We start from the raw sequence: 18,991 nt of genomic DNA on the forward strand, positions 1-18,991 counted from the left end.
CCAAACCTATGTCCTATTCAACCGGACTTATATAGCAGTCAAGCCTATCTAAACCCATCTATGTGTATCGGGCTTGGAATTTATAAAAATCGACAACCTACATGTCAGACTTAGAATTTATAAAAAAAGGACAATAGAACCGAATCAATCTATTAATATTAGTTACTACATAAATATAACTTAAAAATAAAAATATAAACAAAGAAAGCCAGCATATTTGAACCCGATCGGAATTTGATTTTCAAACCCGAACTCAGCCAGTAAAATTGTTGAAAAACAGACAAGTTTCTACAACTAAATGGTATTTTGCTCAACCTTCCCATAACCATTGAAGAATACATCAATAGAACACAGAACTGCTACAAAAATCGGTGAATTAAGCAGCTATTTTATAATCTAATAAAAAACCCCAATTACCAACAAATTATATACACAAAAATAATCAGAGTTTTTAATCTAAACTAGCTAGTTCTGACCCGACCAATCCGATCCGAAAACTAGTTTTTGAACACTTGCTTTCCCTGGAAAACTCTACATAAGCATCAACTCTGTAAGATCATCCATTGGTACTGCAAGACCTATAGAATCATGGTCTTGGAATCCGTCATCATCATCAATGTTCAACCACATGCCAAGATCTTGTGGCCCGCCAAGGTCGTTTGGTACTTCGAGTCCGATTGAATCTAATTCAGTCAGTGGGAGACTGGTGAGATCCATGGGTTCATCTGCTTCTTTAGAAGCCTCAGGTCGAGTAATTGGCTCGACTTCTCTATCTGTTTTATTGTTAGGATTAGATGCTGCAGGAATGTATCCCCTGGGATGTCCGTTCGGTTCTGTCAATAACTGAGTACTCTTTGGCTTAGGTTTTAGTTTCATTTTCATTTTCCTCTCGCGGTCACCCAACGGTGGGTGACTCGTTCTGGAAACAGAATTGCCTCTTATGCTATCCTTGTTTTGATGATCTCTGTCGCTTCGCTGACCTTTTACTGCACCGTTGAGAGTTGATGTGACCCTTGAGGAAGCACAGCCGATAGCATCATCGATAATCACTTTCCTCCTTTTATTAACTCCATCGAAGTAATCGCCATGTGAGTAAGAGCTAGAGACAGCAACTGCAGCAAGCAAGAATTCAAATTATCTTATTTCGTGGTTTAGTGCATGTTATCGATCAATATTCCAAATAAGTCATTGGCACGAAAAGAGAAAGCGAAGGTGAAAAGTTTAACAGTACCAGATCCTCTCGCTTCAGTATGATGGTTTGAAACTTCATTGCATGTGTTACTTGCAGTTCCCGAACCAACACAATCGCCAGATTTGGTGTCGTTATTGCATGGAGTTGTAGAGAACATGACCTCCTGTAATGCAGGCTCACTAAAGCAACTCTTGCCGGTATCTTCAAACTTTTCACATCTGTCAAGAGTTCGCTTAATAAAAGAAAGTGCTGTATGCCGAGGAGGTTTGCGTACGGCACTTCTCGAAGAATTATTTCCACGACAAGCCTGCATAAGTTCACAAAGTATAAAAATTCAATGCCTATATTTGGTAAATAGATTAGGTTAGTTAATCCTATGCAAATCATCTATTTTTGTTCCGGAGTTCTCTCTGAATGAGCTCCTAACAATTCTGAGATTGTGGGGTTCTCTCTTAACGAGCTCCTAACAATTCTGAGATCGTGAGGTTCTCTCTTAACGAGCTCCTAACCATTTTAACAAGATAGGTGAGGGAAGGAAGACATTTAAGCATTCTTTCCTAGAGGATTTTAGGGTACAAGGTCCCGTAACTAGATCCTAAACCCGTGTTAATAACAACTTGGTATCAGAGCCCAGTGTTATGGATCTCCATGCTCTACAACCGCAACTCATTCATGACACAATGATGATATGTAACTAAAAAAGGATCTTTTTCACATCCCTCCTAAAGTAAGTATTTGTAACGACAAGGGGGTACCGGAAAAGAAGGCCCAAGCAAGGAGCGACCCTAAGCTGAGTAGCAATAAACTGAATCCGACGTCGAAAATAGAAAGGGAATAACTGGGGTATATCAGGTGAGTTTATAAGACATATAAACACGTTTTAAAGCCGTGAAGCTTTATGTGATTTGGACCCAAACGGACAATATGTAAATAGTATTGGACCAGACTGCTACAATATTGCAAGCTCTTCTCTCAAACGATTAAGACATACTAATCTATGTCTCTCTCTCTCCCCAAATTACATGTTCAATGCACACAAACACGTACACAAACAGAATTTACATAGGATGCAAATGCCTACCAAGCGCCGGAAAAAACAAAATTATGTCTTTCTTACTACCTATAACAAATATTGTAATTTTTTCCTAATATGTTCAGAAACAAAATCACATGAGAATTGGGTTGAGCAGAAGAGAATAAAACACGTACCAATCTTTTCCTATAGGCGATCTCGACAAGTTGGTCCATTGCATTCTGCTCAACCTTTCTGCAAGTTCAATCACATTATTTCAGTACAAATAACACTTCATAAATTTCATCGACATATTTCCACCACAACGAAAAACTAACCCTCTTTCCACTTCTTTCCCTTTCTGAACAGCTTTGTCTATTTCTGCCAACTTCCTTTTTCTCCAACCAACCTGCAGTTAATCAAAGGTGAGAAAAGATGTGATACCAAAAATTTAAAGGATTTGAACAAAAAAAACTTCAGAATAAATCCTGAGAGAGAGTATATATATATATATATATATATACATGTAAAAAAGGGGCGGCCCGGTCGCATTACGCGTCCCCGCTGAGCGAGGGTCCGGGGAGGGGTCCCACCACAAGGGTGTATTGGGGGCAAGCCTTCCCTTGCCAATTTAATTGGCAAGAGGCCGCTCCTAAGACTCGAACCCGTGACCTCTGGTCACACGGCAACAACGTTTTACCGTTGCGCCAAGGCTCATATACATGTAAAGAAAAAAAAAGGGCGGCCCGGTCGCATTACGCGTCCCCGCTGAGCGAGGGTCCGGGGAGGGGTCCCACCACAAGGGTGTATTGGGGGCAAGCCTTCCCTTGCCAATTTAATTGGCAAGAGGCCGCTCCTAAGACTCGAACCCGTGACCTCAGGTCACACGGCAACAACGTTTTTACCGTTGCGCCAAGGCTCGCCCTCTAAGGCTCATATACATGTAAATAATAAAAATATATGATATATCTATAATTTTTTAAAATATGGTACATTATTATATATATTTACGGCAAGAAGATTACATAAAAGTCACATTATACAGAGAAAAAAAAATCATTTTGAAAGCTTGTAGAAGATGATGATCTAGAAAATATTAGGGATTTTACTGAAAATTTAATTAGCATTGATCCATTTTAGCTCCTAGGAAACGAGTTTCCAGATTTGAAGGAACGAGATTCCAATTTTTTTAAAATTACAGGAAACGGTGATCCGAAACATTTCATACCAATTTCCAAATAGTTTCAGTTTTTCGAAAACATTTCAGAAATGTTAAATGCTTTAAAATCATAGTTTGCGTGCAACATATCTTGAAATTTCATAGATGAAGAAAAAAGTCTTCATGGTACACAACCTGCTTGTGAAGCTTTTCCTTGAGTTGCATTATATCGCCATTGATCATGTCCTCTCCTTCTTGCAGATCAGGCTGCAAAGGGGAAAAAAAGAAAAAGGTTCCAAATTTAGGAACACTAGCATATACATGACCTAGTGAAATTTATAACTTTCAAAATAGAAGCATACCAATGACTCTGGAAAAAGACCGATACTCTGCAACTCCAGAAGAATTTTATCATCAAGAGACATCACTTGATATTTTTCATCCGAGCAAGGTACATATAATTCCCTTGACTGAGGCTGACCAAGATCATGCGAACATGTTTCCATAGCATGCCCAATATCTGGATGTGAAAACTCATCATCCCCCGGCCACCGTTCGTTGCTATGTAAAGAACTGGACATGCTTGGGTTCCTAACTGTACTAGATGCAACACTCTTGTCACAAGAAATTCTGTCCAAGAAAGTATTCTTTTGGATCTGGAAATTCACTTCGGACTCGACTTCTGATTCCATTCGGTCCCTATCCTTGGCTTCAATGTCAATCAGATTACATGACCCGCAATGAGAATCATCACTGGCATAGTGAAGCAGCATATTCTTCCCTTCACCATGGATGTACGATTCTTCATTTTCATCTTCCTCAATTAAGGCACAAAGGACCCTCTGGTATATTGTAATACCCTTTTCCAAACTTCCCATATCAACCTTCCCGCACAAGGATGTTTTCTCGAGGGGTTCCTGATTACAAGGTGTTTCTTTATCCATGAGAACACCCTAAGAGAACAATATTCAGAATTAAACAATCTCCCATTAAAATATTAAACTTCAACGAAACAACCTTTATTTCATTTAAGTTCACATGAAAATGAAAATAGACAGAATTTTGGTAGTTAAAAGTCTGTGGACCTGAAAATACTTGTGAATGATATGTTTCCCTGACAATATGGAAAGGTTTAATACATCAGGGAGGGCCTGTACCAGATTACCAAATTGCCCCCCTGAACTTTGGAGATGTCTCATTAGCCCCTTGAACTTTGGACAGCTTTGGCATGTTAATAGATCACTTTAAACAAGTTCAGGGGGCTAATAGATCATTATAACCACTTCAGGGGGCCAATAGGTAACTTTAAGCAATTTAGGAGGTCAATAGGTCATGTAAGCAAGTTTAGGGGGCTAATAAGGCATCTCCAAAGTTCAGGGGGACACTCGGATAATCTAGAGAAGTACATCGGGCCTCTCATGTATTAAGTCATCTATGGAAATGAATAAAGTTTTGGGAAGAAAAAAGAGTGAATGAATGTTAGATATTTACCAGAAAATTAGATTCACCACCAAGCATCTGAGACAAACTCTCATCCAACTCCTCTGCAAAACTTAGCTGTTGCTTCAAGTATGACATGTCCTCTGAGCTGGTAGAACCAAAAACGGATTCCATTTTCTTCCAAAATGGACCAGAACAGGCATTGTCTACAAAAGCAAGTATTTATTCATTTTATATATAGCTGGCGAAGAAAGTTAATAATGTCAAGAATCAAGATGGTTACCAGAAGCATCCCGGGCAGAATTAGCAGCCACAAGCAGTTCCTCACGATCATCATCAGATTCTCCTGTAAAAGATATGCTTAGTTAAGTCAAGGAACATTGGTACAAATTTGCTACTATATTTCAGATGATTTACACAAGTTAAATGTCTGTAGAATTTCAAATAACAAAACCTGCACAAAATAATAATAATAATAATAAAAGTAAGAAGGCAACTCGCTATGGCACTTTCAGCTATTTATATGTACTTTACTGCTTCTCCCTAACATTTTTACAGACCTCCATCTCTTAAGCGTCTCATAAGATCAATAAAAATAGCTGTGCATGTCAAGATAAAGTTTGTCCAACCGCTGAAATTTGTTAGTACTATGTAATCCTTGCAGCATGGCATTCAGATATTTACTGCTCATCCCAGATAACTAAACTTTCTGAAAGGATGTATACAACATGAAGTTTATTATGGGTCCACGAATCGGATCTCATCACAGATCTATTCACAGGATAATCCTCTTGAATTCACTTGTTTTTCCTGTTTTTCGAAGGACCTATCTTTGAGACTCAATTGTGATTTGTGAGAGATCATGCTAACTACGTAATTCTGATTTTTACTCAAAGTTAACGATTGGTTTCTTATTGAAAAGTTGTTGCCTCTTATAGGAGAAAGGTAGACATTACAATAGGAAAGGATTCTTACTTAGGAAAACTATTATGATATCTTGTCCTAAATAATAGAAAATTAACTGTTACCATCTAAGTAAATAAATATATTATTTCCTAAAAGATAATGTGCGTAAATAAGATACTCTACCTAAATAATAACAAAACATTATTTTCCTAATTAATAGGAAAGTTATCGCCTAAATAATAGTCACTGAAAGATATGGTGTCATAACAAAGTTGAATGCTGTTTCATTGATTAATAGTACCTGGGGAATCCAAAGATCCAGTATTCGGTAATGGTGCAATACGAGCTGAAGACTTCCGATCTTTCAATTTTGTGGAAGGCGGACGACCAATTTTGCTGTTAAAAAAATCACGATTAGAAATTCTAACAAAAGAACACCACAGTCCAACTGTTCAGTTGTAAAAGAAGAAAATGAAACAAGAAACACCTTTTATTCTTATCAGAAGCAGCCTTGACATGCTGAATTGGCTTTGTTGTTGGTAGATTCTCTAGCTTCTCTCTCACAGTGTGAATCCCTGGCCTTGCAATCCACATACCCCTTCCACTCCTTCCTTGTCTCCGCACACCATCTCCAATATCATTAGCAGGTAATTTATTCTTTGTAGCAGGCAAAGGAAAAGACCCAACTTTCTGAGTTGCTGCCCGAGCGGCCTCACCGCTATCTGCTTTTTTAGCTTTTGGTTTATTCTCTCCAGCACCTGATTCTTCACTTTCAGAAAACTCAAATGGAGAACGAACACTTTCACGTTCTCTCTTAAACTTGGGAATGCCATTACCCATACTGTTGGCTACTAGAGTTTTGGTGGTTATTAGGGAAGTTTTTGGATTAAAATCATTGGCTTTAAATCCTTGACTTGAAATATGAGCATCTGCAGGACTTGAAACAGGAGCGACTATATTTGCTCTCCTTGTGCGTGAATTTTTTGGCCTCTGACCTACCCACTGAGCCATGGAAGATGAACCTGCAGATATTTGACTCTTGTGATTGTTTACCACACCAGGTACTGCAACTTTATTTGAACTTCTAGGCTTTTCCGCACCTTGAAGTGATGTAGATGAAGACTGAACTTTGAGTGATGAGTCTAGCATCTTAATGGAGCCAGTTCGTGGGGCTCGAGAAACTTTTGCTTTAATCACTGTATTAGGACCGCTGGCTAAATTATCCTCATTACTTGGCCTAATATAAAACAACAATGTCAAATCAATAAACTGGTTGTAAACATCCAAAAAAGCATACAATACACCAGTTTCATCTTCATCATATATTCCTAGAGTAGAATAAGTTAAGCAAGTATATGTGGTTTTCATGCCAATGCTTCAGCAGGAAATGTTGAAGTTGTCAACATGCTAAACTATGGCCATTAAAGTACTTGGCTAATGCATATAAAATGCATTTGAACAACCTAGCAAAATATCAAAGTTCTGTTTCTTTTTAATCCAATCAATTTTCTGTAAACATGCACAAAATGTTGAGCATTCCATGCCATAAGAAACCACTTCAAACAAGAGTCCAGTCACCAGAATATATGAAGTAAAATGATTATTGCACAAATTCCATAGTATTTGATTTAATAAATAGAAAAAAAAAGATATAACATAACATAAAATGAACAGCAATGCACTAGTATGTCAAATGAACATCAAATCCTTGGAAGGATGTGGCAAAAAATCCAAAATGTAAAGAAAGGAACACTCTTCAAAATAAACATTCTCTATGATGTCACTCATAAACAGCTTTCAGCTATATTAGAGTGTAGAACCATAACATTAAACAAAACCAGAAATCACCAATCAAGTCCATGAATACACCACATTACCTGAAACTCTGAGCATCACAAGATCGCAACTTAGGGTCAGAACTGATCTTTGGAGGCATGGCTCTTTTTATATCTCGGTCACCATTTATAACTCTTCCACTCACCACTCCTACAGAACGCTTCTTTTTATTTTTTGTATCCCATCCTTCACCGCCAGCGGGTAGTCTACGGATCTTTTCTTCAAACCGAACAGTATCTCCACTGGCATCCTGGAGCGCATCTACACCCTTTTCAATGACCATCTGCTGCCTTGGAGCATTATTGGACCGACCATCAGGCTGGTTCATCTGCTGCCTTGGAGCATTATTGGACCGACCATCAGGCTGGTTGCATCAAATGAGAAAAAATGAACAAATTAAAAAATTGAGGATAGGTGCATTCTCAATAAGGTTAACCCTAGCCACATAACAAGTAAGTCCAGACATCTGTAGGTGTTGAGCAGGATATGTAAATCCAGATCAGTGTGCATGCTTCCCCTTAAGAAATGGAAGGAGAAACAGATAACAGGAGTGGAACTAGGTAGACAACACCTCAAAACACTAATACTCCCGTGACTCCCTCACAATAAAATTGCAAGAGGTTAATACATAAAGCATCTTGAATTTAAAATTAATTATTAAATCCATTAACAAGTTTCCAGTCAAAAACAAACAAAACTATAAACTTCAATAGTTTTGTGCTTGTAGGGATCACACAAATAAGCATTAACAGAAAGTAAGAGCTCAGACGAAATAAATCGGAAATGCTTGGCTTCTGAATGTACAAAGTGAACAAAAAGGTATTATAAGAAATTTTGTTCCTTATGAATAATACCTATGAGAGGAGATATAGAAACTAGCAAAATGAAAGATTGATTTCCTTCCAAGTAACTTGAGCACAAGAACTATTTTAAAAACAGAAGGTAAAATAGAAAAATCACTAACGCAGCTCAGTTAATAATATCAATACTTAAGTACAAACCCGCGTATCAGCCACTGATGAACGAACACGCTTATTCAGCCCAACACTCTTGGCCCTGTCCTCCAATCTTTGACCCATATTGTCCTGAGTATTTCTGCGGACCTGATTCCCCATCTTTGTCATGGTTCCTCCATTTGACCTCTCATTTGATAGATGCTCACTCCTCTGCCGCTTCTTTAAGTTTAATGCTTCGTATTTCTCCAGCTTTGATAAAGAATCTTGCATGACTTTTGCCCTGTCCCTGATACAAACAGATGACATCTTCATCAGCAAGCAACCAGGCAGTTTTGACAGATCCAGCAGCCAATAGAGAAATTAAATCTTAAGTTTCAAATACTAAAGCAAACTATGGATAATATACTGGAGCAGAAACAGGGAATAATCTCATAGTTTCTGTAAGTCCTATGAAGGCTTCCTAAAAGACAAATGCAGAAATCTGGAATGATGTGTATATATAGATTAGCACAAGAAACTTTACTCGAAGTTTCATTATTATATGAAGCAAAGGCAATCATCTCAAAGTTATGATAATTAACAGTAAGTTAGATTTCCATTGTGAATAAAAGCCATTAACAGTTTCCAATCTGGACCATCCCAATTGTTATGCACAGAATTAACTTTCTTTTTGGTCCACTGCCCATGGAATTAAAACTTTTAGATCACTTGATGAATGGTATATGCACAACTTCAATCATAAAAACAAGCATGTGAAAATTAAAACAAGCAGTGGCATGTACAACCATAACATATTGACAAGGAGTGCAACATACCTGGCTCTTTTACAGCTATCCTCTACACTTTCTTTCAAGTGTTTTAGCTCCTCAGTTGCCATAGGTTGTGGAGGCTTCGGATGGGCCACTCCGAAAGAATAGCCCTCTGATGCACTTCCAACTGTAACACCTAAAACCCTCCTTAACTCTCCAGAACGAGTATATTTCTGATTTCCTAATGCAATTTGCTCCAAAGGTAAGCATTGTGTCAAGGATGGGACATCTGATGACATTGTGGAAGTTCCATGGCTTAAATTATTCCCTGAACTTAGCATTATGATCTCCTCTTACAAGAATAAGAAAGAACCTGCTCAGACTAAGCCCAAGAACAAACAACCCAGAGTTACCAATGCTCAGAAAAGAGGAAGTTCTTTTTTGACTACCAACCGGAGTCAGTTTCTGAACAAATCATTCATTAAAGGAAGTATCTTCCATTCAGTTATCTTAATTAGCAAAAATAACTAACACTCTAGAGAATACTAATATACTATCACGTATCACCCATTTTACATTAATGATAACGATCTCATCGCACTATAAAAATAGGCTTCAGAAGTTTCAGAACCATTACTCTTGATAACTTCATTGCCAAAAGAGAGTGATTAAATTATCAAGCAAAGAAATTCATGCCATCCCAAGCCTCTACAACCTATGGCAACCGAGGAGCTAAAACACTTGAAAGAAAGTGTACAGGATAGCTGTAAAAGAGCCAGGTACTTATCATTATGTATTTATGTTGCACTCTTTGTCAATATGTTATGATTGTACATGCCAATGCTTGTTTTAATTTTCACATGCTTGTTTTTTATGATTGAAGTTGTGCATGTCTACCATTCATCAAGTGATCTAAAAGTCTTAATTCCATGGGCAGTGGACCAAAAAGAAAGTTAATTCTGTGCATAACAATTAGGATGTCCATTCCAGATTGGAAACTGTTAATGACTTTTATTCACAATGGAGATGTAACTTACTGTTAATTATCATAGCTTTGAGACGATTGCATTTGCTCCAAATGTAAGCTTTGCGCCAAGGATGGGACATCTGATGGCATTGTGGAAGTTCCACAGCTTAAATTATTCCCTGAACTTAGCATTATGATCTCCTCTTACAAGAATACAAAAGAACCTGCTCAGACTAAGCCCGAGAACAAACAACCCAACGTTAGCAATGCTCGGAAAAGAGCAAGTTCTTTTTTGACTACCAACCGGAGTCGGTTTTTGAACAAATCATTCATTAAAGGAAGTATCTTCCATTCAGGTATCTTAATTAGCAAAAATAACTAAAACTCCAGAGAATACTAATATACTATCACGTATCACCCACTTTACATTAATGATAATGATCCCACTACAAAAATAGGCTTCCAAAGTTTCAGAACCATTACTCTTGACAACTTCATTGCCAAAATAGAGTGATTAAATTATCAATCAAGGAAAATTCATGCCATCCAAGTTGTTCCAAACACTCTGGAAAGATCAACAACTCAAATTTTATGTCACTACCTTATTAGAGGAATGACACGAGATTATTTTATCAGACACCAACGAAGCCTAATGAACAACCAATTGGCTTAGTTCAATTCAATTGTTTTCTATAACAGGATTAGAGTTACAGTCACTTGGACAATAAAAAAATTCAAAATTCCCAAAATTTCCCACTAAAAACAACCTCAAACTTACTCAAACAAATGTAACTTCGCATTACTCAAATTATCTCGACTTCAAAACATTTCTTACCCGTTCGCTTCAATTTCCCCCAAAAAAATCAAAATGATAACATGAGCTGAACTTGAACTAGAAAAAACCCTAGAAGGGAATCGTAAAATTAGCTACTTCAGCGACAAATAAAGTGAAATTGAAGCGAGAAAAATGCAAAATCGAAGGCCGGGAGATGAAATTACCGGAAATTCAACGCGGTCAATCGCCGATCAAACTTGCCGGCAGAATTCTTCGATGAAGAACGAAACAGAAAATGAGGTTAAAATAAAAATGAAATAAAAATGTAAAATTATGGTCTAAAAAAACGTAAAATGCGGGAGAGAAGGATTCGGTGTTGTGTCAGTTCCATGTATCCGTATATATATAATAGATTTCTAGATTCTCGACGGATATTCTCAAAACGACAACGTTTATGCGTTCCGAACCTAAACGCAAATACGTTTTTTAACCAAATTTGAATTAAATATTTATTATATCAAATACGTTTTTAACAAAGATTTACTTTCTTTTAAATTTTTTTGACCAACGATTAACAATTAAGGATATTAAGCTTAGAAGTTTGACTTTAATTTTTTTTTTTAACTTCTTCCATATTTGTTTTTTTTGACTTATTGGTCTATCTTCTTGTGTAAACTTACGTGGTAAAACTTAACTAATCTATACTATATATAATAGCGGAAGCAGAGAGAAATGAGGAGAAGTGTTTTAGAGGCATTTTTGATGAGTTGTCACCGTAGTAAAAAAATTAAAATTAAAAAAATTTAATTAATTAAAAATATAGATTTATATTTATAATATATTAAATAATTAATAGCCAATTAATTAAAATAATAAAAGAAAGTAAGAGTTATAGGAAGATGAAAAAACACAAAGTAAAGAAAATCCAAAAGTCACAAATAAACTTATATATAAAGCATGATATATAGTACTCCACCATTATATTCATTGGTCATGATAGATAGTATTATATTGTTGAAGGTAATTATTCGATTTTTTTCATATGTTGTAGTTATTTTGTTTCCAATTGTGTTGTTGTTTTATTTTTATTAAACAATAACTGTTATAGTTTCATCTTCCAGATCCATTTCTATCGTTACCCAAGTTCTATACCTCTCGATACCTTATCCATGTTTTCTTTTTTATTTGTCTTTTTTTTCAAACAGATATCTCTAATTGAAAAAATCTGATAGAAATAGAAGATGCATGGACAACTAAAATCGGAAAACACAAAGGTGTCAAAAATTATAAGAAATTCTTATGTTTCTTAATGTAATTATTCGATTTTTTTCATATGTTGTAGTTATTTTTGTTCTCAATTGTGTTGTTTTATTTTTATTAAACAATAGTTGTTATAGTTTCATCTTTTAGAGATGAAATTGCATTTCTGTCGTTACCCAAGTTCCATGTCTCCTAAAAATGTACATTAATTATGAGATATTGAGATAATTGTTTTTGCAACATTGGCTTATATAGTTTTTAACTATTATATTGTGGTTTGTACAAAATTATTAGTATTTCAAGAGTTCTTAATAGATGAAAATGAAATACGGTCATAGGACAAGTTGTTGGAAAATATTAATTAAAAAATATTATTATTTGAATCTATTCAAATTCTCAAATGTTGAGCATAATGATTCTAATTAATAGAATTAATTTCACATATTAATTATAAAACGTTTTTTTCGTACTGAATGGTTACAATTGCGATTTAATTCTATTTAACTAAAATTAATTTATGGACTTAATACTTCATTAAGAAAAAATAAAATTTTTAATTAATGGACAAAAAATATTTCCACTCTCCTCTTTATATGTTTATATCTTGACATTCTCTCTTATTTTCGAAAAAAAACGAGAGGAAGATAGTTCTCTACTAATTATCTTTTTTGTCCCTTCACTTTTGTTTTCTATTGTTTTGTTTGTTTGTTTGTTTTTTTTTTTTTTTTGCTTACGAAATTCAAGAATATATAATTATTAGAAAATATTAATGAAGTCAAATAAGGGTTCTTTTGTTTTACCTACTGTTTACTGTTTGTTGTTACGGTTTTCTATTTGTTGTTGCTGTTTGCTGTTACGGTTTGTTGTTTCCTGTTAGAAAAAGCTGCTTTTCCAAAAAGCAGAGATTCTCTGCTTTTGTAAAATGCTGTTTTTCAGGTGTTAAAGGCAAACATGAAGTCATTAACCAAACACCTAATATTGCTTTTCAGAGGTAAAAGGCAAACAGGAAGTCATTTACCAAACACCTGAAACTATCCCTTTTATAGTAAAAAAGGCAAACAGGAGCATGAAAAGGAGCAGCCAAACACCCCCTAAGTGATATCTGCGAGCGTGGCTGATATTTTATACAGTGAAAGAATAAAGAACAAATTGATTGAATGTATTGATGAGATATTACGAGATAAAAATATGAGAAATCATCATCTTAAGCTGATTGAATTGGATATATTGGGTTATTGTAGCATAATAAATAATTGAATTCGAATACTTGGTGATCATGAAATTCTATCAAGTAAAATGATTATCATCAAAATGAATTTTGTAACTAATTCTTATGAATTTTTTTTATATATCTAACATATTGAATTGATAAAGTTTCTTTATGTGCAATATTAGAAAATTATTGATTGTAAAGTTTATAGGATAATATATTGATGTTGGTTCCATTTTAACATAGATTGTAATTCTTTTGTATCGTAGATATAATATTTAATTTTAATTGTAGTTTAATTCAATTTTTGTTTAACATATAATATTTAACTTTAATTGTAGTTTAATTAAATTTTTTAACGGTAGTTTAATTCAATTTTTGGTTTTTCATTATATTCTAATATATTTCTTAATTAATCTCTCATTTTATTATTATTGTTTCACAGAATTCCAGTTATAAAAAAATATGAAAATGTATTAAAATTACTAAAAAGTACAAATCATTGAATTTTGTAAAAATAAATAAATCATTCACCTTTAATTAAAATTCTAAAAAATTAATCAATTATTTTCAAAATTAATTTAATTTAATTTGAATTATCAATAAAAAATATATATTAATTTTAAATATACATAATATAAAAAAATTTCATAATATGATATAAAATTACTTAAAAGTAAATATTTCAATTTATTTATTTATCTAAATTATATAAAAGTTTTATATCACGTGCATCGCACAAGTTTTCAACTAGTTGCTAATAGTTATTTATCTGAAATGACAAATAAAAATATGATAAAGTCTTTATTTGGGATTAAAGGATAGTAACTAGGAGTAAAAATGTCTTTAAAAAGAGATTGAGTAATAAGCTAATTAAAAAAGCTCCTAAAACCAGCTTTTTCGAAATTAGTTTTTTTTGACGCAATAACCGCTTTCAAACCTTTTTCATCAAGCATCACTATTAGAGGTTTGACTAGTCAAAACATCTAAAATGACTTAAACCTCTAATTTTACCCAAAGCAAAATTATTTACCAAAATATCGCCATTAAATAAAAGATTTGACTGGAATTTTGAAATCAAATATATAATTATTATTAAATATTAATTTGAAACGTTCTTCTTGAAAAAAATTAATTTGTAACGTTTTTCTTGAAAAAAAAATTAATTTGTAACTTTTCTAACTTGTTATAATCTTTATGCATTTCATTAATAAGTTAAAAAAGTATTAGAAAAATATTGGGTAAATTTCAAATAAAACCCATGTGGTTTCACTAATTTTTAGATAAAGGACCGTGGTTTACTTTTTGTCAAAACGAGAATTGAGGTTTCGCACTTTTAATAAAACAATCACTTTTTGGATTAATGCTATTAAAACCATCTTTAACGACCTGAAAATGAAAATTTTCAAGAATTAAAGTTGTTTAATGTCATATTTTCTATGGAACTACATTTTCGATTTTCGAAAATCATCTTTTGTAGAATTTTCTCTCTCTAAACATTAACTTTCTCTCTTTTTACCAAACATCATCTAGATATCTCAAAATAAAAAAGTTGAAGAATTAAAGTTGCTTAGAATATTAGTAATTCTTAAAATATATCATTTTTGAAGTCGTTAAGGGTGATTTTAATAGTATCAATCGAAAAAGTCATTATTTTGCTAAAGTTGAAAACCTCAGTCCTTACTTTGAAAAAAAATAAATCACAGTCCTTTATCTGAAAATTAGTGAAACCACATAGGTTTTATTTAAAATTTACCCAAAAATACATCTCACGTTGACTCATCTTGATATTGCATTTTCTGTAAATAAACTGTGTCAATTTCTTCACTCCCCGACTGATGAACACTAGAAATGTCCTTCAGGGTACATTTGATCATGGATTGTTTCTATCTTGTACTAAAATTCAACACATTCACAGTTATTCTGATAGTGACTGGAGCGGTTTCCCTGATGACCGATGTTCCATAAGATCCTTTTGTGTTTACCTTGGCAATAGCTTAGTCTTATGAAACACATAGGAACAATCGACCTTACCGCGCTCATCCATGACTATAAAGTAGTTGCAAATGCCATTGCGGAACTGCTTTGGCTTCACTCTCTACTTGGTGATCTGGTTACCCAGAACCCCTCCAGTGCAACTTTAGTGTGACAATATTGGTGCCATTTATCTCATTAGAAATCATGTGCTTCATGCTTCGACAAAGCATATTGAGTTCGATTATCATTTTGTTTGGGAACAGGTGAGCTCCCGATTCCTGATTGTCTGTTTCATTCCCATTGATGATCAAATTGCAAATGCAGTTACCAAACCTATGGTTATTGCTTGATTCCAGCTTCTTCGATCTTATCTTACAGTTCATTCCCGCCATCGGTTTGAGGGGGAGGGGTGTTAGAAATAACATCAGCATTTATCTTTGAATATTTTCTTAGTATATTTTGTTAATATCTTATAGATTAGTTTTGTTATTATTTGTATTTATCTCTTAGAGTTTTATTCTTAGCTTGCAACTTAGCTAACTCGGTTATTTATACCTAATTCAATATATTTCCTATCAAGGAAATTACATTACTCAAATATTAGTCTATCATAATCTCAGCACTTCGTCCTGCACTTCAAAGAAGAGTTGACTGAGAGGCCTACTCTCCATACGGATTTCCAGTTTCCTAACATCCCGAACGTGAGCGATGTTCAATGGAATTTCATGACCAGTGAGGTCCATGCGCAGTGCTGTTTGAAATATGCCCGTTCAAGGCCCCGGGGCCGGACAGTTTTCAGGCTGGTTTCTTCCAATGTATGTGGCCTTCTATTAACCAACAACTCTCCTCTTCTGTTCTTGAAGTTCTAAATTCAGGGGTTATGCCTACGGATTGGAATGAAATGTTCCTTACAATCATTCCGAAAGTGCCTCATTCGAAATCTTTAAATCAGTTTCGACCGATTAGTCTTTGCACAGTGCTGTATAAACTGGTTGCAAAGTGTATTGTTAACCGTCTAAAGCCTTGTCTACGTGCAATTATGAGTCCCACCCAGAGCAGTTTCGTGCCAGGCAGACAGATTTCTGACAATATCATCCTTCTCCAGGAAACCATCCATTCTTTCAAAAGAAGGAAAGGTCGTATTGGGCACATGGTTCTGAAATTAGATTTGGAAAAAACTTATGATAGAATCTCCTGGGATTTTTTGAGGCAGACTCTTATTGAGGTTGGACTTTCAGACAATCTTATCACACTCATTATGGCTTGTGTTTCTGGCTCTAGCATGAGAGTGCTATGGAATGGCGAATCGTTGACCAGGTTCTCGCCTTCTAGAGGTCTTCAGCAAGGGGATCCCTTATCCCCGTACCTTTTTGTACTTTGCTTGGAACGACTGAATCATATGATCATGGATGCTATACATAGGGGTGACTGGAAGCCTGTCAAGCTATCCAGAGGAGGGCCTGCTTTTTCCCATATTTTCTTTGCAGATGACATTGTGCTATTAGCAGAGGCCTCTGTGCAGCAGGCCATCACTATCCAGCAAATCCTAGATGAATTTCCCAATTGTTCTAGGCAACGGGTAAGCCTTGCAAAATCGAGAGTGTTCTTCTCAGGAAATGTGTCAGTTCAAACCAGTCAGGCCATTTGCTCTGCGCTAGGGGTTGCCAGAATGGAAAATTTGGGGAAATATTTAGGTATGACAGTTATTCACAAAAGGATTCGAAAAGACCTCTACGGTCCTATTCTGGATAGGGTGCATGCCAAACTTGCAGGATGGAAATCAAAGTGTCTAAAGATGGCAGGAATGATAACCCTGGTTAAATCAGTCATGTCTGTTGTACCAAGTTATGCAATGCAAACAATGTTGATGCCCCGAGGCATATGTGATAGGCTCGACAAGTGCAATAGAGGATTCCTATAGGGGAAAGTAGGAAATGAGAGGAAGATCCATCTGTTAAATTGGGAAATTATCTGTAAAAAGAAACAGGATGGTGGGCTTGGCATTAGACGAATGAGGGATTTCAACCTGGCCATGATCACACGGCTAAGCTGGACAGTGATAACTGATAATGATTCAGTTTGGGTTTGAGCTCTCCGGGAAAAGTACGGAGGTCGACGGCTCGGGCTGGACATTGGAAGAGCATCGTTGCAGGTAAAAAGATCCTTGAGCAGGGAATGGCTAAACTAGTTCTGAATGGTAAAAATACTCGTTTTTGGAAAGACGTTTGGTGCGGTCCTTCCCTGTTAACCGCAAAAAACCCCACAGACTTAAATGAAGAGGAAACTAATAGCTCTGTGAACAGATACTGGGATCGTATGTGAGACTGCTGGGATTGGGAAAAACTAAATGATTTGTTAGACAACGAATCACTGATGAAGGTTACAGCTTACGCCATCTTCCCGGATAGTTCATCCCTAGATAGATGGTTTTGGCCTTGTAGTGCTTCAGGCACGTACTCGGTAAAAACTGGATATGACATTGTAAACCGTCATGGAAGGGTTGATCAACAAATAAGCTGGGATTTAATATGGAAGTTGGAGGTGCCAGAGAAAATTAAAACGTTTCTGTGGCTGGTTTCCTATGGAGGAATTTTATGTAATGCTAACAGGTACAGAAGACACCTAACACAGTCTCCGGAGTGTGCGAGGTGTAGGCAGAATGAAATGGAAATTCATGTCCTTAGAGATTGTTATGCGGCTCGGGAGGTATGGACAAGATTTATCCCGTGGAATCTGTAAGTTCCATTCTTCGGAGGGGAGATATCGGACTGGATCAGCAGAAATCTGAGCTACAACAAACGACTCCGCCATGTCCCTTGGCCAACCGTTTTCGCCTTTGCGGTTTGGGACCTATGGAAGAGTCGAAATGACTTCGTTTTCCAAGGAAGTGAAAGTCGAAGGGGAGATGTTGACCTGATCCTGAGATCATATGAAGAATATAGCAAAGCGCAGAAGACACTAGCATCTACGGGAATTGTTGTCACAAGAAGAATTCAGGTTAGATGGCAGCCTCCGGAAGAAGATTGGGTGAAAATAAACACGGATGGGGCGTGTAAAGGAAACTCGGGCATGGTTTCTGCAGGGGGGCTAATCCACGATGCTGAGGGAAGCTGGCTAGCTGGCTTCGGGATAAAGATCGGCTGGTGCTTAGTGACTCTGGCGGAACTTTGGGGGGCTTATCTGGGCCTGAAATTAGCTTGGGATAATGGTCTCCGAAAGATCCACCTGGAAGTGGATTCAAGCATTGTTCTGAGCTTAATAACGAAAGAGGTTGGGGACCATCATCCGTATCCGTGGATCATAGCATGGTGCAGGGAGTTAAGAAACAGAGATTGGAGTATTGTGATTACACACACCTACCGTGAATGTAATCATGCTGCTGACTGACTGACGAATTTCGCAGGTTCTTGTTCAATGGAGTTTCATAAATTTGATACACCTCATGTAGGCCTCTAGGGAACTCTCAATGAAGATTGTCAGGGTTCGACATATAGCAGAATCATTCGTATCTAAGTTTTTTTATTTTTCTTCTTTCTTTCTCCCCCTTTCTTC

At 35.8% G+C, this 18,991-nt stretch overlaps 1 protein-coding gene across 8 annotated transcripts; it reads right to left on the reverse strand.

The window, feature by feature from the left end:
* Positions 1-285: 285 nt before the first annotated feature.
* Positions 286-11,354, reverse strand: LOC136222291 (uncharacterized). Of its 8 annotated transcripts, none has more exons than XM_066009883.1 (16): positions 11,217-11,352; positions 10,288-10,450; positions 9,317-9,632; positions 8,547-8,787; positions 7,587-7,909; positions 6,810-6,946; positions 6,197-6,731; positions 6,011-6,105; positions 5,087-5,149; positions 4,855-5,009; positions 3,726-4,316; positions 3,559-3,630; positions 2,543-2,613; positions 2,402-2,459; positions 1,232-1,499; positions 286-1,112 (listed from the first exon to the last, which is right to left on the reverse strand). In XM_066009883.1, exons 3-16 carry the CDS (start codon positions 9,589-9,591, stop codon positions 532-534), a joined length of 3,465 nt encoding a protein of 1,154 aa, XP_065865955.1. In that variant the 5' UTR covers positions 9,592-9,632; positions 10,288-10,450; positions 11,217-11,352; the 3' UTR covers positions 286-531. The 8 variants fall into 8 exon arrangements, with proteins under 8 accessions (XP_065865955.1, XP_065865953.1, XP_065865954.1 ...); XM_066009881.1 differs by adding an exon at positions 11,053-11,121 and having other exon boundaries at positions 6,197-6,946; positions 11,217-11,337; XM_066009882.1 differs by having other exon boundaries at positions 3,726-4,280; positions 6,197-6,946.
* Between the last annotated feature and the right edge of the window lie 7,637 nt (positions 11,355-18,991).

The sequence above is a fragment of the Euphorbia lathyris genome, chromosome 3 (genome assembly GCF_963576675.1).
Source record: "Euphorbia lathyris chromosome 3, ddEupLath1.1, whole genome shotgun sequence".
Taxonomy (NCBI): Eukaryota; Viridiplantae; Streptophyta; class Magnoliopsida; order Malpighiales; family Euphorbiaceae; genus Euphorbia; species Euphorbia lathyris.

Excerpts from the sequence above, each read along its gene's own strand:
- LOC136222291 (XM_066009880.1), bottom strand. The coding sequence starts at position 9,591 with ATGCTAAGTTCAGGGAATAATTTAAGCCATGGAACTTCCACAATGTCA. Across the intron at positions 7,910-8,546 it reads CATCAGTGGCTGATACGCGG|CCTGATGGTCGGTCCAATAA; the intron begins GTTTGTACTTAA and ends TGATGCAACCAG. Across the intron at positions 6,106-6,196 it reads GCTTCTGATAAGAATAAAAG|CAAAATTGGTCGTCCGCCTT; the intron begins GTGTTTCTTGTT and ends TTTTTTTAACAG.